The 21,152-nt window shown below is 42.3% G+C and overlaps 1 protein-coding gene across 1 annotated transcript; it reads right to left on the reverse strand.

The window, feature by feature from the left end:
- Positions 1-13,377: 13,377 nt before the first annotated feature.
- Positions 13,378-20,738, reverse strand: NDUFB8 (NADH:ubiquinone oxidoreductase subunit B8). The gene is made up of 5 exons (XM_042459539.1): positions 20,575-20,738; positions 18,210-18,336; positions 16,436-16,535; positions 14,806-14,961; positions 13,378-13,917 (listed from the first exon to the last, which is right to left on the reverse strand). The coding sequence occupies exons 1-5, from the start codon at positions 20,675-20,677 to the stop codon at positions 13,825-13,827; spliced, it is 579 nt and encodes a 192-aa protein (XP_042315473.1). The 5' UTR covers positions 20,678-20,738; the 3' UTR covers positions 13,378-13,824.
- Positions 20,739-21,152: the final 414 nt, after the last annotated feature.

Raw genomic sequence — 21,152 nt, forward strand, 5'->3', positions numbered from 1 at the left:
CTCTGTCACAACTTCAAGGGGCAGCAGCATAGGTCTCGGATCTGATGGGCGTGGTTTCCTGTGCTCCGGAGCACAGGATCGGGAGTCCCACTGGGACCCGGGGGTGCTGAGGGTTAGCGATGGCACCAGTGCTGGGGTGGCAGAGAGGCCCTACCGGGCCCGAGCCTGTTATACAATGAGATATAGGCCCGTTCTGCACAGGTGTAAAGTACATCCCCAGGACGTACAAAATGGCGGTGCCTGTTCTACACGGGTGCTGCCATCTTGACGTTGTGGACGCATACCATCTGCATGTCGCACAGCACGAATGACGTCACGAGTGCACTATTGGTGCCTTGTGGCATCATTAGCGCACCGCAAGAAGCAGCACCATTTTGGGGCTTCTTTTTGTTGCGTCCAGGAACTGCGCGGTTTGAGCGCTGCAGTTCTCGGATGCAGCAACCGGTGGCGGCGACAGACCGCCATTTTCAGGCAGTCTGTAACGCGCCATAGTCTGCCAAATAGTGTGGACCTGAGCCATATAGGGCTTTATAGGTCATATCCAGCACTTTTAATTGTGCCTGGAAATAAACTGGCAACCAATGGAGCTGTTTCAACTGGAGCGATTTGTGTGGCCTCTGTAACCTGCCCCATTTAACAGCCTGGCCGCAGGTCTTTGGACCACATGAAGTTTCCAAACACTCTTCAAAGGCAGCCCCACAGAGAGTCCGTTACAGTAGTCTAAATGGGATGTAACCAAAACATGTACCACTGTGGCCAGATCCGGCATCTCAAGGAATGGATGCAGCTGGTGCACAAGCTTTAAATATGCAAAAGCCCTCCTGGACACAGCAGAGACTCAGGCCTCTAGGTTCAAAACTGAGTTCAGGAATAATCCGAAACTGTGAACCTGTGTCTTCATGAGGAGTGTAACTCCATCTAACACAGGCTGGATCCCTATTCCCTGGTCTGCCTTCTGACTGACTAGCTCTACAAAGAAGCCAAAGAATCTAAAGGTGATGAAAATTGTGGCACTGGTTTTAATACCTTGGTTTGACTACTATCATTGGATTTAGACAGAAATTCACATAGATTTTAACCTGAAAGGTTATGAATCATAGAATCATAGAACCGTAGAGTTGGAAGAGACCACAAAGGCCATCCAGTCCAACCCCCTGCCATGCAGGAAATCTCAGTCAAAGCATACCTGACAGATGGCCATCCAGCCTCTGCTTAAAGACCTCCAAAGAAGGAGACTCCACTACACTCCAAGGGAGTGTGTTCCACTGTCAAACAGCCCTTACTGTCAGGAAGTTCCTCCTAATGTTGAGATGGAATCTCTTTTCCTGGAGCTTGCATCCATTGTTCAGGATCCTGTTCTCTGGAGCAGCAGAAAACAAGCTTGCTCCCTACTGAATATGACATCCTTTCAAGTATTTAAACAGGGCTATCATATCACCTCTTAACCTTCTTTTCTCCAGGCTAAACATCACCAGCTCCCTAAGTCATTCCTCATAGGACATGGTTTCCAGACCCTTCACCATTTTAGTCACCCTCCTTTGGACACACTGGACATGCAATTTTTGGTTTTTGGGGAGGAAAGTTTTTAAAAACTGAGGAGGCATTGTGAAGTTTATTTTCTGTCCTGCCATGTGGTCCCTGTTCCAACACCGTTCCAACATCTTGCCTCAGAGAACTCACTGGGTTTGTGTGTTGCTTAGCAGCAGTGAAACCATGAGTTTCTGCACTTTTTCTTATTAAGGTCTCTTTATTTTCCTTTCTATTGATGCACATTACATAACGGATAAAGGGAAACTAATACCAGCATTTCAGAGCAGGACCACTTTGCCATACCACCTTTTCCAGCAGCAGAAAGTCTGAGCCTCCAGGCCAGGGGTAGGCAACCTGCGGCCCGCGGGCCAGATGCGGCCCGGCAAGGCCTTGGGACCGGCCCCAGCCCGGTCCTGCCGCCGATTGCCGCCGGGGCCTTTGGCATCTCACGCGAGGGGCATGGTGGGGGGCAATTGTCTATAGAAGCCTCAGAAACATGAATTTATCTTAACATTTTTTAAAAATCAGCAATTTTTTTCATGTGTCTTCCATTTTTTATTTAAAAAGTGGCCTCCATTTGAAAATTTTGTCCTACATTTGTCCCGGTTTATTTATTTATTAAAAATTATTTAATTATTTATTTTTTGGCTTCGGCCCCCCAGTTGTCTGAGGGACAGCAACCCGGCCCCCGGCTCAAAAGGGTTGCCTACCCCTGCTCCAGGCAATGCAATCTCTTATGGCCAGCATTATTATATTCCCCATCCAATTGCCTGAAGGCTCCAGCCACTCAGAACAGGGGGTAGCACTGGTTCCCCCCTTCCATGCTGATGGCTAAAAGAAGGTATAGTGGGAGCTCTCCTGAGAGCAAGCCCAGCCCTCCCATCCCCTCCATTCTGTGCCACAAATGCAGGCACCACAGCTGCAAACACACATTGGCCCTCACAGTAGGCAGGGCCAGCCTCAGGTCAGCTGGAGCACCAGGCTTCCCAGTGGCAAAGGCAGTGGGGTCATTGTGCTCCTATATTGGTTGCTTCCACATATTCATTTCTTCTTAATGAAGGTGCATTCCTGCAAGGAGAAATATTTACATTTGGCTTCCCAGGTGGTCAGTCTCATACAAGACAACACAGAACCAGCTGCCTCCCAATCAAAGCCTCTTTAACAGGCTCTGAGAGGAGAGGGTGAAATGAGGGAACAAAAGTCTAATAAAGGAGACAACCAAGTGCCTTTCCCCTCCCCTTGATGGAATCAATGGAAAGTCAATTTCACATGCTAATCCCCATGGCTCTCTTCACAACACCTTTTCCAAAAGTGTTTGGGAAAAGTCCTTGTGGCGGGTACACAGCGCCCTGCTGCTTGGATTCCTCCTTGTTTAGTTCTGTGGGTCTCTCACTCCAGCAGGGCCATTTACAAGCGGGAAGAAATTAAACAAAGACTTTGGAGTTCATCAACCTCCCACTGAAATTCACAGCTGCTGAACAAACTAATCCCCTCTTCAGGGCTTTCTTCCTTTCAATGGGTTCTTGGCTTCAAAGACACTTTGGGAAAGGACTTCTCAGGGACTCACACTGTTCCCTCAATAGAAGTTAGTGCAAGTATTATGCTCAGAGCAAGTGCCTTTACAAACTCATGTTGCTGAACAATCCAGCCCCCTCTGCGTTCATCAAAAATACACACACCAATCTACTCTTAAAACGCCATGTTATCTTTCAGACATTTTGCCCTTTGGAGTGAAAGTGACATGCTCATAGGCACAGTTGGCTGTGTGGAGTTGGGGGGGGGGAGAAAGAGAGAGACAGGCACACATCACATGCCACAAAACAGAAAACAAGAGAGTGTATGTTCAAATGCGCTTTCATCAAGCTGGCTAAGCAACGCCACTTGAAGCAATCCCACTTGATTTAAGAACAGGGCTAAGAATCCTTTTAGGTAGAAGGCCATGCAAGCAAGGCATTCTGGGACTCTGCATGCTGCTGCAAACAGATTAACAAAAGCAGTGCCAATAACATAGAGAGAATCTACACTATAGCATTATAGCAGTTCAGCCCCACTTTAACTGTCATGGCCCTGGAATCCAGTGATTTGTTGTTTAATGAGGTACTTAGAATTTTCTGTGAGCTATCTCTAATGCTGTAGCTCAGCAAAGTGGAACTGTAATTTCAAGGCTGAATCTACATGGCAGAATTAATCTACTTTCCCTCCACTTTAACTGCCAAGGCTCAGTGCTATGGAATTCTAGAAGTTGTGTCGTTGTGAGATATTTCGCTTTCTCTGTCAACGAGCTCTGGTGCCACAACAAACTACAAATCCTGGGATTCCACAGGATGAAGCCATGACAGTTAAAGCTATGTCAAACTGCATTAATTCTGCAGTATGGCAGCAGCCCAGGATTCCATGCCTACAATTCCAGGAATCAGAAGCTTTGCGACCCCCTCCCATAAGAAAGGTGGACTATAAAACAGACAAGACAGCAAGAAAGACAGGAAGGAATCATGACATTTAAAATAGCATCAAATTCCTGTAACCCTGTAATGTTAATACATTTATAGTCCCAGTTGGCAAAATCCTGTAGTGCAAAACCTCTGTACAAGTTGATACCTGCTCCTGTTTCACATGTTGCGGCATTCAGGCTGTGAAGGAAAATGGGATCCAGAGTCAGCCTTGTTCTTAAGCCAGAGGCCACTTCTCCCACCTTGGCTAGCTAACTGACATATAACCTTATCTCCTTTTAAATGGATGCAAGCTGCAGGAAAAGAGATTCCACCTCAACATTAGGAGGAACGTCCTGACAGTAAGGGCTGTTCAACAGTGGAACACACTTCCTCGGAGTGTAGTGGAGTCTCCCTCTTTGGAGGTCTTCAAACGGAGGCTGGATGGCCATCTGTCGGGGATCCTTTGATCTGGATTTCCTGCATGGCAGGGGGTTGGACTGGATGTCCCTTGCGGTCTCTTCCAACTCTATGATTCTATGATTCTAAAAGTCAAGCTGTCCCTAAAGGCTGTCACTGCCATTATGAAAAACTTGCTGGTCTACATATTAGCAAAGCTACCACCCTCTTTATAAGCCAGGCCAACAAGCATTCTCAGTGAACAGCATAGCAATGGTATGGAGGACTGCTACATCAGCATAGTTCAAGGCAGATGGATTAACAGCTGATCCTTCACACTCACACATTTTGGACTACTCCCCACTTCTCTTTGTGATGGAATGGACACCATGAGCACTGCCAGTCGCTAAGGGCCATCCCGACCAAAGAAATGCCAGCTAAGGGCTTCCTCTGATTGGAAAGTCTGTTTGCTTCCCTGAAACCCCTTCAAAGTGGTGGCTAACTGTATCATCCCAGGGTGGTAGAATGAGATGGATGCTTCAGAAAGCAGATACTAGAGGAGGGGAGGGCTTTGATGTCGGCAGCTTCTGCTCTGCCTTACTATCTCAGGCTGTACCTGCTATTCCACCAGTGGTTTTGATGCGATGTTCTATATGATTTAACAGGTGGGATGAGGGCATGTGCTTTGTCTCAGGCAGGAAAATTTTTGGGGCCTGTCCATGTTGGTCAGCATCCTTGCCTCTTATCCTGTTTGCACATGGCTGTGATTTGGTCTGTACCCAGCCAGAGTTTGCTGCTGAAGTCAGGGATCCAGAACTGCCTGCCTATTCATTCTCAGAAGTTGGAAAACTATTTCTTTATGGAAAATTATTTCCAATACTTACAGTGTTTGAAAAGTGAGCTTTTACTTGTTGCAGTGTTGGAAAAGTAACTTATTACATTACAGTCGGCCCTTCTTATACATGGATTTTTTATACATGGATTCAAGCATCCACGGTTTGAAAATGTTCAAAAAAGCATAAATTTCAAATATCAAACGTTGATTTTCCATTTTTATAAGGGACACAATTTTGCTAGGTCATTATATTTAATGGGACTTGAGCATCTGCGGATTTTGTTATCCACGGGGGATCTTGGAACCAAACCCCAGCGTATAACAAGGGTCCACTATATTACTGTATTGTTATTTTTCTATCATTGTGGAGAGAAAAATAACCTTCAGTACAGTTCAGTTCCCAGAATAGTTCAATAATAATAATAATAATAATAATAATAATAATAATAATAGATTTATTTCAAGCCCACCCTATCACAGAGAATCCGGGTGGGTTACAACAGTAAAATACATCAAAGTTACAATAAAATCAAAAAAAAAGAAAAAAAATAAATCTCTATGCCCACCCCCCAATCCTAATGCTAAAACAGGATTAAACAATCGTAATATAAAAACAGTAGAACAATAAAAACATTCAATTAAAATCTGGAGGAAAATAGGCAGATGAGGAGGCATTTTCATAGTCGTGATCATGTTCATGTCAAGTTCGTATCCATATCTCTATATCTCAATATCTGGGGAGGGGTAACTACTGTAAGTTGGAAAGGCCTGCCGGAAGTGATCCGTCTTGAGTGCTTTCTTAAAAGCTGTCAGAGTGGAAATGTGGCGGATCTCCTCCAGCAGGTTGTTCCATAGCTTTGGAGCAGCAGTAGAAAAGCCCTCTGGCAAACTGATGTCAGCCTAGATCTTTTTGGCTGTAATAAATTCTTCCCAGAGACAGTTGTGACCAGCAGAATGGTAAGGATGCTGCACTTTGCTTGAGGCAGAACATGACCAGTATGGAAAGACAACAAAAAGAGCAAGCCATCAACACCTCCCTGCCCCAAAGACGCAGATGCAGTTGGAATGAAAAACAAGTCAGCTTTTAAATGGATAACACAAAGGTGCTGCTGACGATTGTAGGTCACTGAAATGGTAACTGATGAATTCTATGTAGAGAGATCTTGTAGCACCTTTGAGACTAACTGAAAAAAAAGTTGGCAGAATTAGCTTTTGTAAACTTTTATGATGAATTCTAATCATTCCTTGAGTTTAACTGAAGGAAAGAAACTGGTAGCATGAGCTTTTGTAGACTTGAACCTACTTCTTCAGATGATACTAGATCCCTTTATATACTGATTTTCCAGACTAACGTGGCTGTGTCTTTGAATTCCTTGCATCGTGTAAACTGCAAATGAAAAAGCAGAAAGGTGAATCGCTGTCTCAAAGTGCTATTGTGACTTTAATCTTGTATGGATTGTTTGACAGATCTAAGGAAACTGAAGTAGTTAAAGTTACTCTGTTGCTACTTCTACATAGCAGGTGTTGCAAAACACCCCCTTGCAATTGAAACAGATGGAATTTTTTTCCCTGGGGAATGGCCCTTTCTGTATTTCATCTCACAGTAAGCCCCTTACGTAATGGTAAATTTTTCAGAAAAAGAGTTTTCTGATCCCAACAGTGGTTTCAAGGATCCTGAAACTGTTTTCAAGCTGTGTATATGTGGTTCTGCATTGGAAGGCAGGCAGGCTGGCTATCATTAATTTTGCCTTCTTTACATGTACGTTCTTACAAAATAGTGAAAACAAACAATATATTGCATTAAAAAGCCACCACCACTACCTGGAGAAGGAAATTATCTGATCACTATGAAAATAATAAATAGAACATTACTCCAATGTGTAAATAAAAAACATGATTAATATCAAGTGAAGAGGGGAAATAATTTAAGACCCTTTTAATTGAATCCAAAGTGTCTATAAGGTCTACTAACACATTTTCCTCTCAACTAAACTAAATGTTAGAATATACTAATGTTAAAATATAGTAGAATATTTAAACGTTAGACTATATGTGATTGTTGCCACTTTCTGTAGCCAAAATGAAAGGGAAGCCTCAAAAGATGACTGATGAAACTCTTCAAACAGTTAAGGACAGACAAGAAGCAAAATAAACGGTGTCAGAAATAAAGTTAGAACCCTGCAACCAGGGACGTAGCTAGGATTTTAGGAAGGGGGGGTTCCAGACTAAGTGCCACCATTATAAAGGGGCTTGGGTGCAGCAGCGCAGCAGCACACACCATTCATTTTTCTAATGGAAGGGGGGGTCCGGACCCCAAGAACCCCCCCTTGGCTACGTCCCTGCTGCAACTGTTTAATTACTGTGTACAGCGACAAAGAGAACTACTATGATAAACAATGCAGAGAAATAGAAGGTGACAACAAAAAAGGAAGAACAAGTGACCTCTTCTACAAGAGCCAAGAAATCAAAAGGAAATTTAAACCAAGAGTGGGGATGTTATACAGTCAGCAGCGGAACACTGGATGATGGAGACAATACAAAATTATATAAAAGAGATAAAAGAGTGACAGATTCATTCAAGGATCTATGAAGAAGAGCCTTCCGTTTTAGAAAATGAAGTGGAAGCTGGACTCATAGCACTTAGGAAAAGAAAAGCATTCGTGCTGCCATTGCCGCTGGAAGTCTGTCACTCTTGGAAAACTACACATTAGCTTTTACCTACCTTAGTTAAAAATTTAGAGGGATGGCATCTTATACTTTGCTTGTCTCAGCGATTTTTAAAAATTATTATTTATAAACTTAATAATCTTAAAAACACTATAAGGGACAGCTCAATGGCATTTTTGTGTACAAATTACTGTGTATAAATTAAAGTTCTAGGAGAATAAGAAATAAGGGTTTCATAGTTATAATTTAAGGGGGCGGGAACAATTTATATGTGACGAAGAGAAGATTCTGGAAGAAATTAAAGTAGATACTAAGAAGAAAAATCTTCAATGCCAAAAAGAAGATAATGGACAATAGGAATGGATTCACAAGGATGAAAATTAAAGAGAAGAAACTACCCCCCCCCCCAAAAAAAAGGACTAATATAAGTTAAGTTGAAAACTTTGTATTAGCTAATAATTTTTTTCTTAATTTTTTTCTGGGAAATGTAAGAAATGTACACTTATGGTTTTATCAAACACAGTTTAATAAAAGTACATTTTTAAAAAGGAGACGAAAAGCACCAGGAACATGCTTTCGTCTACTATAGTTCTAATTAAGGGGCAAAGCAGACAGCTAGGAAAACATGGTCTGAAGCCACTCTGCTCACAAGTGGTCTGGGACCACGGAGACTGTGCGGCCTGTTCTGAAAGTGGGTTGCTGCCGCTGGCCCCAGTGCATACTGCCAGGAGCTGGATTATTCTGCCTCCTTTTTGCTCCAGTCTAAAGGACCAGCACACAGGCTTGGTGCAGCTTCTGACCATGTTGGAGGCATGCATCATATAAAAGGCACACCTCCAAAGCACCCAGAAGCTACTTTATTTGGTCTGTGTGTTTCAGGCCATAGATCTGTCAGCAAATGTGGGGAACCAAACAATGGTCCAGAGACTGGAGACACTCAATATGCATTCCAGTTCCCAAAAAATGAGACAACAGGGATTGTATTAACCACAGGACCATTGCATTAATTTCTCATGCAAGCAAAGTGTTGCTTAAAATTCTACAACAAAGATTTTTTAACAGATATGTTGCGAGAAATACGAAATGTCCAAGTTTGTTTCAGGAAACTAAGGGGCAATAGGGATCATATATATCAGTGACTTGGATGAAAGAATAGGGGGCATGCCTATCAAATTTGTAGTTGACACCAAATTAGGACATGCTCCTCCTCTGGAAATGCTCCAGCTTGTCAACATCCTTCTTGAATTATGATGACCAATACTGGACAAAGTATTACAGGTGAGGACTGTCCAAAGCAAAATAGTGTACTTTAATACTATGACTTTCCTCAGTCTAGACACTATACTCCTGCTGATGCAGCCTAGAATTACATTGGCTTTCTTAAGGGATTATCAGATGGGGGGGAAGGGGGATGAAAAAGGCATAATTCTGGCTAAATCGCACGATTACATGGAAGATTTTCAGATGATGTCATGCTCATCCAGGACATATCCCAGGAAGAACCAGGGATGCTTCAGCAACAAACTATTCCCAGGAAAATCCCATGAATGACTTCTTAATAGCATGAAAGAAGCGTGATAGCAAGAGTGCAAAAGTTAACTGTGCTTCATTTGCACTCTTGCAGAAGCAACAAGGGATGTCCAGAATGCATTGTGGTGGAGGCAATTCTCCTTGCCAGGATTGGTTTTGCAGTGGATTTCAATGGGATACAATTTTGTTTACACTGGATTAAAACAATGTGGTAAAGAAATGAATTTTATTTTGTTGCTTTTTATTGTGTGTGGGATGGAAACATTATTTCAAGACATGTGCTGTAGTGCCGAAATGGCGCATGCGTGAAACAATGAATTCCAATGTACTAACGATTCATTCATGGATGTGTGAGAAACACAATCCTGATATTATATGGTAATGTCACAATAATCACACAATCGGCACCGTCTCAAAGATGAAAAGGAGCCATTGATGAGCACCCTTTGGGTTCAGTTGGTCAACCAATTACAAATCTACCCCAAAGTAGCACTTTCTAGCTCACATTTTTCTAGATTTTTTGCAAGAATATCATGGAGGACCTTGTCAAAAGCCTTGCTGAAATAAGGTACACTACATCCACAGCATTCCCTTCAATTACCAAAGAGAAATAAGATTAGTCTCTCATGACGTGTTTTTGAGAAACCCATGCTGACTTTTAGGGATCACTGTATTCCTTTCTAGGTGCTTACAGACTGTTATTATCTGTTCTAGAGTCTTTCCTGGGATTGATGTCAGGTTGACTGGGCAGTAATTATTTGGGTCCTTTCCCCCCCCCCCATTTTGAAAATGGGGACCTTTGCCCTCCTCCAATCTGTTGGGACCTCGCCTGTTTTCCAGGAATTGCCAAAAATTATTGACATTGGTTCTGGGATTAGTACTGCCTCTTCTTTTGATATCCTTGGCTGCAATTCATCTGGCCATGGAGACTTGAGTTCATTTAGAATTCTTGTATTCCAGTGCTGCCTCTTTACTTATTCTGTGCTGCATTTCCCCTACTGCATTATCTGCTCCATTTTTCCCAGGTTGAGCACTGTTCTCCTTTTTCAGAGAAGACTGAGGCAAAGAAGCTTTTGAGTAGTTCTCTTTTCTCTGTCTCATTAGCATTTTGTATTCTCCGTGTAGCAACCTTACCATTTCCTTTTCCTTTTTCATTATGCACATAACAGGAGAAGCCTTTTATTGTTTTTAACTCTCTGGCAACACTGAATTCATTCTGCGCTTTAGCTTTTCTGAATTTCTCCCTACATGTGCTGGCTGTTAGTTTGAATTTTTCTTTGGTGATTTCCCCTTGTTGCATTTCTTATATATGTTTCTTATTTTTACTCAGTTGAAAGTTCTTTAGACATCCATTGTGGTTTCTTTAAACATCTCCCATTTTTCCTCCTCAGTAGAACTGTTTGAAATAGTGCCTTCAATGTCTCAATTTTAAGACATCCATCATGAACTCCTTTCTCTTTTAGTACTCCTGGCCCAAGTTTACTGTAAGCAACTTTCTTAAAAGTCTAGAATGTGTGTCTGATTACTCTTGGCTTCCCCTTTTTGCTGTATAACTCCAGAACATGGTGACTCCGACCTAAGAATCACACCATTTCCACACCATTCACGCATCAGATCTAAAATAACTGATCCCTAGTTACCTCTTTCATCTTCTCAACAATGAAATTGTCTGCAATGTGAGGAATTTGTCGGACCTTACATTTTTGGCAGAATTTGACTTCCAATAATTATCATGATAGTTCAAATCTTCCATTACTATTAAATCTCTCCTTTTTGAATCTGTGGCCATCTGTTCCAGGAAGACATCATCCATGTCCTCAGTCTGGTTTTGAGGGATCTGCAGTAGTCACCCACAGTGACATCCCTGTTCTTTCTTCCCCCTTAATTTTTACCCAGATGCCCTCGACCTGGCTTCAAGGATTTAAGTCATGATTTCTTCAAACTTTCCTATGTAAACAATCCTAACATATAATGCTACTGCACCTCCCTTCTTGTTTGGTCTGTTTCTCTGAAATAGATTATACTCGTCTATTACTTTCCAGTCATGAGATTTATCCCACTAGATTTCAATTATGTCTATTATACTTGCTTTGTTAAGAGTTCATTTCCCATACTCTGTACATTTCTGTAGAGACATCATGATCATGGGCCATTCCTCTTATCTGACTTTTAAAGGGTTTTTCCTCCCTCCTATTGTTGGGTTCTCATATTTGCTTTGTTCTTTGCATAATATTCTAGCTATTATCTCCACTCCTTTCCTCAAAAATACTATCTCCATTTCCCACAGAACTGATTAAAGCCCTCCTGTCAGACTCTTAGCAAAAACGTTCCTGCCAAATGCTGTGATGTGCAACTCATCCCTTGCCAGATGTCCATCTCCATTAGAATGCACACCATGGTCCAAGCCAAACCTTTCCTGTTGGTGCCTTCTTCAGAGCCAATTGTTCACCTCCACTATTCTTCTATCTCTTCCTGTGCTGTACCTTCCACTGGCAGGATAGACAAAATGACAACCTGTGCATTGAAGTCCTTTAGCACCCTACCTAGAGCCTCATAATCTCATGTTATTCTGAAGGGTGTGCCTTGCAGTGTCATTGGTTCCTGCATGGACTACAACGTAGGGTAATGGTCAGTGGGCTTGACAAGGCTTGTCAGCCTCTGTTACATCATGGATTTTCGCCCAAGGGCACAGCACACCTTGTGAGAGAGCATTAGGCCTGCAAACTACTGCTTCTGTTCTCAATTGCGAATCTCTTACCACCGCCACATGCCTCCTCTGAGGACTAGCAGAGGCCATTCCATGTGCTCAACCTCATGCACATTCTCTAAGGACACAGCTGCTCTTCTTGTTTCTCATCATCACTTGTAAGACAGAGAGCTTCAAATCCATCTTACAGATTCAAACTCACAGAATGAGCTCTGGTCCTTCTCTATCTGTGTGTCACATTTTTCTAATGCCTCCCTTCTTTTGTATAGAGGCTGGCCTCCTTCTCAGAGACATCCATGTGTTCCTCATCCAGCACAGTCTGCTCCACTCTGTTCAACAAAACCTCCTGTTCCCTATTATGCTGAAGATTAGATAAGTGATAGTTGCTTATTTTCTCTTCCAAGAGGGCAACCAACTTGCACTTGCTGCAGGTGCAAGTACAGCATGATTCAAAAAGAATGGTGCAAAAGTAAAGCTGTTTTTATTTGGCTTTGCACCGCTCTTTTTGAATCACCCTGTATATTGTTCAGTAGCAAACTGCATAGCCTTATCAACATCTTGTAACAGTGAATTATACTGCACAGGTCTGTACTTAATCTCCAACCACTGAGTTTCAGTAGATTATCTAGTTCCAGTATTATCAGGAGAACAACCTTTTCTCCATTTTGTCCGTATCATGCATAATTTTGCCTACCCTTACCTAATTACCACACTGGAAGCCTTTAAGAAGGCACTTAAGATGAATCTCTTCCGGTGGGCCTATCCATTTGATCTGCTATAATTGTTCCTAAAGAACACCCCCACTTCTGACTCAATAGTATGGGAACAGATGACGGATTGGATATTTTAATGATTGGCAGCAGTATTGCTGACCATTTTTTTGTATTTGCATTTTGTATTGTTGAATTTTTTGTTGTAATCCCACCTTGACCTGCAGGGAGAGGTGGGAAATATTTTAAAAAATTATTATTATTAATAATTTTCCTCTAAATTTAACAAACACAGACCTTTCCTCATGAGGCAGTCATTCTGGTTTCTTGGTCATTTTGATTTTCCTTTTCCACTTCCACAATATTATTAGTTGTACACAGTATTAATATCAGTGTAGTTTCAGTGGTAAAACTGAAACAAAAACACACCACTCTTAATTGACCAATTTAGTGGAATCCCCTGGATGTTAGGGCAAAAACTGTAAACTTGGGCTTCTCCTTCATATATACTTCTATGACTAACAAGAACCAACTGGCCCACTAACATCTACTAAGTATGCAACACATTTGTATGGATATTTCTGTTTATTTGCCTTTTTTCTTATGCAAGAAAAATCTTATATGTCCCACACTCCATGTACTGATTTCATATGAACTAGTTTTGCAGGAAACAAGGACGTAAATTCAGTTGCTTGTCCCAGCTAGAACAGATCCAAAGAATTAATGAACTACACATACATGCTGAGTTACCAGCTAATGGTTGACTCAGGAGATCCACTCAAGTTGGAATTAGCAATTGGTCTTAGGCCAAGGCTGGCTGTATGTGAATGAAACTCCTTTTTAAGATGGTGAAGAAGAACAATAACTTCCACACAGCCCAACATAAAGCATCCTCATTGATATTAGGGATATGAAAGCAAGACTTTGCTATTCCCATTATTTAAAGAAGCAAGAGTTATGCCCAATAATTAGTTGTGCAAATAGAGAGGACAAAAAGGTGTTGCAGGTCCAATGCTCTCAAATCTCATAGTTCTTTACTTCTGGTGGAGTCTGATTGGGATCTCCACCTCGCTCCAGGTACAGGTTGTTGTAGGGATATTGCTTTGGTCCCTGTAGGGAAATGCAGACATAAAACAACAAAGATGAACTAACTGCATACTTAATTTAGAGTACAGAATCTCAGAACAGAAGTCAAACAAATCCCTTTCCACAATACACCCACATTCTAAAAATGAACTTGTCCAAGATTGCCATCAACACACGCCATATTTATCAGTTATGATTTTTTTTTTACATAAGGAAGATGGGTATTGGCTGTTTTAAGATAGGGGAGGTGGAAACCCCATTTCTATAGAAAACAGTTAAGCCACCAAAGGTATCTTACCCATTTCCCCAGCTGCTCAGCCATTAGGCTGCTGTTCTCATGCTGTTATTAGCAGCACAGGGACAGCAATCTTTATTGGGATAACTGGAAGAAGAAAAATACAACAATTGTACACCATGGGCAGGTTTACTTTTATCTATTTTATTGTTTGTATGTACAGCGCTGTGTAAATCTACAGTGCTATATAAATAAAGCATAATAATAATAATAATAATAATAATAATAAAATCCAAAATCCACAGAACAGAGATACTAAGCTCATTTTGTGGATTTTGTTGTATTTTACTGCATGGCCAACATGACTACCCTTGAATACACTTTTTGGGAGAAGACAGAGGCTTTATTCTCATCCTGCCTGCCACTGATCCCACTGCAGCCAATGTAGTTGTTTCCACACTGCTTCCTGGTTATATGGGCAGAAAAAGAACAGTATCCCAACCCAGTCTTGGCGATGTCACTGTTTGTGATTCCAGAACCTGAGAAACACTCTACTAAGGCTTCAAAAATGCAATTGAGAGGACAAATATGATGTTTTGAGATGCAGAATTACATGAGGCATTTGAGACTAAGCCTGAACTCAGAAATTCCTGACTAAAACCCAACTAAGAACTCACCACAGGCTGATAGGACGGATATAACTCTCCAAGACCAAACATGACAAGCATGAAGCCAATAAAGCCATAGAGATAATTGCGCATCGTATGCCAGGATAAGACTGTCGGAGATGTGTCAACTCGTGTCCGAACATACATATCAAAATCCCAGTGCATCTGGTTGAAAGATGACAGGGAGAGATACTGTTACATGTTGATCACAGATATGACTTCTCTTAGGGTTGTTACAGGTATGAGTGAACACTGGAGAGGACCTCATATACATTTCATGACTAATATGTTTTAAAAACCCCAAAGGAGAGTCCACCAATATCTATGCATATCATTTTTTTTCTCCCTGAGTGTAGTACATTTTTTCTTTCTTTTGAAATCCATTTTGTTAAGTTTTGGCCTAGCTCTCTAATTTGTTAAGGGTATTTTGAATTTGGATCCTGTCCTTTGGAATATTAGCTATCACCACTAATTTGGTGTCATCTGCAAATCTAATAAGCATGCTCTCTTGAACAGCACTGGGCCCAGGATAGAGCCCTTTTCAGAAGGACAAGGAGCCATTGGTGAGCACCCTTTGGGTTTGATTGGTCAACCAGCTACAAATCCACCTCACAGTTGTATTGTCTAGCCCACATTTTACTAGGTTGTCACTTCAACTGCCCTGGGTAAATGCTAGGGAATTCTGGGAACTGTAGTTTTGTGATACCTGGTGCCACAATAAACTACAATTCAGAGGATTCCCTATAATTGAGACAGGGCAGTTAAAGTGGTCTCAAACTGGATTATTTCTGCAGTGTTTTGAACCCCTGTCAGAAGTTTAATGAAATCAAGATACCCTACATCCACAGCATTCCTCACATCTACAGAGCTTATAATTCTATCAGAGAGAGAGGGAGACAGAGAGAAGATTAGTCTGTTATGTCTTGTTTTTGAGAAACCCACATTGAGTTTTAGTGATCATAGCATTCCTTTCCAAGGAACAGATAGACTGTTTAATGATCTGCCACAGATTTTTCCGTGGTATCAAGATAAATAGGCAGTAATTGTTTGGGTTCTCTTTTTTGGTGCTAACTTTAAAAGAGCCATTCTTCCATGGATTGTCACAGAAAGGAGTCAGTATGGTGTAGTGGTTTTGAATGTTGGAATAGGACCCCAGGAGACCCCAGTTTCAATCTTTGCTCAGCTACAGAGACCTCAGCCTTAGAGGAAAGCAATAGTAAACTTACTCAAATAAATCTGGCCAAGAAAACTCAATGATTGAATCACCATAGGTCAGTTTTGACTTAAAGGCACATGGCAACAATGTACACAAAAACTGCAGTCTATTAACCAGGCACTTGAAAATACAGCAGCTGTTTTTAATACCAACAATTCATCCATTTCCAAATGAAAATGGTGATCTGAATGTTGATGTACTGTGACAAGTATTCTGACAAACTAGGGTAGGTATGAATGTTACGTGCACGGAAATATTTATTGAGCTTGGGACTATCAATTCTGGAATTCAGCAGACTATCATAATTCAATCACATTCAAACACACTTGGACACCAGATTTGCCATGGGTTATAATTTTTTACGTGTGCATCAGGATTCCACACTGAAATAGTAGAAACACTGAGAAAAAACAACATCCTTACTGTCTCTCCATGGTTACGCCTCAGGTCAGAATGGTCCCAATCATACCATGGATCTCTCTCTTGTTGGGATCGGTCAGGGAGTTTGGGATAATCACCGTAACTGTAGGAAATACAAGATGTTTACCATGAAAATTTGTACAAGAGCAAAACCAAATAGTAAAGAACTATGTTCCAGTAAAAGAAAATAAAAGAAATTGAAGTAGCTTGCCCATCTGGAAACTATCGAAGATTTGATATAATACTTCATTTACAAAGTAGAAATAATAATTACAGTATTATATTCATGTCTGGGCAAAGATAATTTACGTGTTCAAACCTTTTTTTCCTCAAGACTGCAAGTTCGACAGGAAATAGCCTACTCTAAGAAAATACACCATTCCTGTTCAAAGAACATGTTACTGCTTAGTGGAAGTAAATCCAATTCACTGTTGTTCATTTTAAATCCACAGGGTAAAAGACAACCTAATTGTAACACAAAGATAGACAGTTTTATGTTTCTCTCTCTACGCACAGGACAGCAACTTTTAGGCCACATTCTTGCTTTCATTTCAAGTCCAAGTACTCCTACTAGTCATGGAAACATGGATTCATGTTTTAATTCTAAATGTGGTTTTAACATATATTGGAATAATCACTAAGCAACATTTGGCAACTAGCAAGATCCTGAAATGATTTCTGGAAGGACCCTGTTTTTACTGTGAGTTCCTTGGGCCCTGCCCAGCACCCAAAATGGAAAAGTTAATGACAAAAGGTTAATGAGTTCATTGTTAATAAGTGTTAAAATCTAAACCATCTACATTAATATTGAAAGGGGGACATTCTAAACAATTATGCGAATTTTAAATTCACATTACAATACTAAAAACCTTAAGTGAAAAATTCAACTCATGATTTTACTCTCTCACTTCACATCATTTGGAGGTTTGGAAAGTAGGAACCAGCTACCTGAATATTTGAAAAACAAACTGGGTTATTTCTCTCACCAACGCCATTCAAAACCATTCCCTTGTTTCTTCTCTTCCCTCCCTTACAATTCAATCTCTTTCAATTCTTCTCTTCAGTTTACTAATTCCTACACACTAAGAGTCCTCGAATTAAGTGTTTTGGGACAGACGAGGAACACTAAAAAACAATCTTACTACTTTTTGGTTTAAAAACTTTTAATCTATGTCGAATGCTCAACATGAAATAAACTATTATTATTGTTGGGGTCAGAGAAGAAGAATGTATATTATATTTAGAATTGGACACCACAATTCAAAAAAGATATTGAGAAACTGGAGCGTGTCCAAAGGAGGGCGACTAAAATGGTGAAGGGTTTGGAAACCATGCCCTATGAGGAACGACTCAGGGAGCTGGGGCTGTTTAGCCTGGAGAAGGGAAGGTTAAGAGGTGATATGATAGCCCTGTTTAAATACTTGAAGGGGTGACATATTGAGGAGGGAGCAAGCTTGTTTTCTGCTGCTCCAGAGAACAGGACCCAGAACAATGGATCCAAGCTGTAGGAAAAGAGATTCCACCTCAACATTAGGAGGAACTCCCTGACAGTAAGGGCCGTTCGACAGTGGAATACACTCCCTTGGAGTGTAGTGGAGCCTCCTTCCTTAGAGGTCTTTAAACAGAGGTTGGATGGCCATCTGCCGGGGATGCTTTGAGTGAGAGTTCCTGCATGGCCCTTGTGGTCTCTTCCAACTCTATGATTATGCCATAGGAGGTAGACAGCATTTACAACCCCATCTCACACCATTCTCACTATTTCAGAAGCAGAACTCACCCCATGCCATCATCTGGATATGGCTCATAGTCTTCCACCCTCATGTTGTACTTTCGTGCAGCAGCTGCCCTTTCCTCTGGTGTCTTGGGATAAGGCCCAGGAAGCATGTCTCTGGGCAAGTCTGAAGCTGGAGGCAGAAACATTTATTTATCTAACCTACAGCCCACATTTCTTTTAGGACTGTGGCTCAAGGTGGCCCACAACAAGAGTGAAAGTACAGTCATCCCTCCATATTTGCGGCTTTGATTATTCACAGATTTCATTAAGATGTTCTCTCTAGGACTGTCTAGGTCCTCCAGTGCAACTCTGTGGTCAACTTTAACTAAAAGTTGCACTGAAAGACCATTTGTAGCTACTCCAGTGCCATTCAATGGTCAGTGTATGTTGGATATTGGCCACAGAGTTGTACTGGAGGACCTAGAGATTCCTAGAGAGGTGTCCTCTCAGGTAAAAACAGTGTTTTTGTTATTTGCGGTTTTTCCATATTCACGGGGGTCTTGCTCCCCTAACCCTAGCAAATATGGAGGGACAACTGTATAGATAAAAGCAAACAAAATCACAAAAAGATAAAAAAGACAATTGCAGTATTCCAACATTTTCAAGTTAAAGGCACGTTAAAGGTATGCAAACTGAACCCCAGGCATCATTCCATTAAAATATCATTTCTCAGCTGCCAGGCAATTGCCAAAAGCCTGCCCAAATAAAATAATGCCCAACAATGGAAGGACAACATTCCAGTCTAGCTTCTCACAGCAAAATTCCACTGTATAGGAACACCACAGAGAAGGCCCTCCATTAAACCCAAAGAGAATGCAGGAGATACAACACTAAAGTACAGATTACTCGCTGAAAGAACAATATAGGGTTGTGGGGGCAAAGGACATATTTATTTTGGGTTGACTTGAAACTTTTGAGTTGACAACTTCAGAAACTTCAGCAGGGGAAAACTCGTTGTTTGACACAGGCTTGTCACTGACAATGGCCTTATTTCCTTCACTCTCTAGTCTAACCTTCAGCATCATCTAATGTTTTGTCAGACCTACATAACATGTCTCCATTTACCTCAGTGGAATCTAAAGTTATGGAGCAGGTTGCAAATGTAATGGGCTATTTTAGTTTGAAAACCTTACTTTAATTCACTTGTATTGCAGTTTTAATACTATTGTAAGTGATCCACCCCATGAAAGCTTTTGCCCTGAAAGGCAACACAGAAATACTGGTAACAAAATCAACACATGATACAGGAAGGCCTACATCAGTGATGGTGAACCTTTTCGAGGCCGAGTGCCCAAACTGCAACCCAAAGCCCACTTATTTATTGGAAATGTCCCTCTGGCTTTCTAGTAACAGACTCTGGCAGACTCTGTGCTGGGACAATGGCACATGTGCCCACAGAGAAGGCTCTGAGTACCACCTCTGGCATGCATGCCATAGGTTTGCCATCACTGGCCTACATCAACATTGGGGAAGGAGAGGGCTCATGAGTTTTCAGCTAGAAGACCAGAGACAGCCCTAGCCTCAGTCCAGATTCTTGCAATTAACAAGGATCAGCATGAGCAGAAATCTGGACACATAGCCCTCTAGATCAAGGGAAGTGGCAGTGCCACTTTATTCTGCTCTATTCCACCTGGAATACTGTGTCCAGTTCTGGGCACCACAATTCAAAAAGGATGTGGAGAAACTGGAGCATGTCCAAAGGAGGGAGACCAAAATGGTGAAGGGTCTGGAAACCATGTCCTATGAAGAACGACTCAGGGAGCTGGGGATGTTTAGCCTGGAGAAGAGACGGTTAAGATATTTAAACAGGGCTATCATATTTGAAGGAATGTCATATTGAGGAGGGAGCAAGCTTGTTTTCTGCTGCTCCAGAGAATAGGACACAGAACAATGGATGCAAGCTGCAGGAAAAGAGATTCCACCTCAACATTGGGAGGAACCTCCTGACAGTAAGGGCTGTTTGACAGTGGAACAAACTCCCTCGGAGTGCAGTGGAGTCTCCTTCCTTGGAGGTCTTTAAGCAGAGGCTGGATGGCCATCTGTCAATGGAGATGCTTTGATAGAGAGTTCCTGCATGGCAGAATGGGGTTGGACTGGATGGCCCTTAGGAAAGTCATCCAGCTCTTCTATGTCTGCATCCACACTGCAGAAATAACCCGATTTGGCCCCGCTGTAACTCTTCTTGTGGCTCAAGGCTATGTTATTCCCAGAATGCCATAGCCTTGAGCCAAGACACTTAAAGCAGTGCCAAAGCGGGTAATTTCTCCAGTGTGGATGCAGCCAAGGTGACCCCAGCGGCTGGCAAGGCCTCCTCCTCCTCTTCCTCCTCCTGGGCCCTGAGCAACAGCAACCACGGCCACTCACTGACCCGCACGAGAGCCCACTGGAGCCGCCGCCGCCTTCCATCCCCGCTCCCTCAGCAGCAGGGCCCAAGGCCGCAGGGCCCCCCGAGCTGCTGCCCTGAGAGACATGGCCGCCTTCCTCCTCCTCCTCCTCCTCCTCCTCCTCGCAGGGCCTGGCGGGCGGAAGCCGGGAGGAGCCTGACCCTGGAGTGGGAAGGGCGGCGGGCGGTGCTTCTTCCTTCCCCGCCTCAGAGGCAGGCCCAGGCCGCCTGCTCTGGTTCTATGGCGGAGATAACAGGGGCCTGCTGTTTGGACGCCCTTTTGTACATCCCCGCACTCCACTCTTATAGTGCTGCTATGGCTGCCTCCTGGGGTTTGTAGTCCAGTGGGGCTTAGAGCTCTCTGGCTGTGGGTTCTCTAAAGGCCCCTGCTTAAACTACAAACCCCAGAATGCAACAGGAGAAGGCAGTAAAAGTGGAATAGCAGCACTATAAGTGGGTAGTGCAGCCATCTAGTTTGTGCTGTTGTTTTGTGGCAGAGCTGGAAAGCCTAGGAGGCTGCTTATGTAGTCCTCCTTTTTGCAGGACGCACTCTTCAGTATAGA

The sequence above is a fragment of the Sceloporus undulatus genome, chromosome 3 (assembly GCF_019175285.1).
Source record: "Sceloporus undulatus isolate JIND9_A2432 ecotype Alabama chromosome 3, SceUnd_v1.1, whole genome shotgun sequence".
Classification (NCBI taxonomy): Eukaryota; Metazoa; Chordata; class Lepidosauria; order Squamata; family Phrynosomatidae; genus Sceloporus; species Sceloporus undulatus.

What these genes read in the sequence shown, in the direction of transcription:
- NDUFB8 (XM_042459539.1), bottom strand. Translation starts at nt 20,677, where the DNA reads ATGTCTCTCAGGGCAGCAGCTCGGGGGGCCCTGCGGCCTTGGGCCCTG. An exon ending in TCCAGTGGGCTCTCGTGCGG is followed by an intron (nt 18,337 to 20,574) that starts GTCAGTGAGTGG and finishes TTCTGCCTCCAG; the next exon opens with CTTCAGACTTGCCCAGAGAC. An exon ending in ATCCGTCCTATCAGCCTGTG is followed by an intron (nt 13,918 to 14,805) that starts GTGAGTTCTTAG and finishes ATTTCCCTACAG; the next exon opens with GGACCAAAGCAATATCCCTA.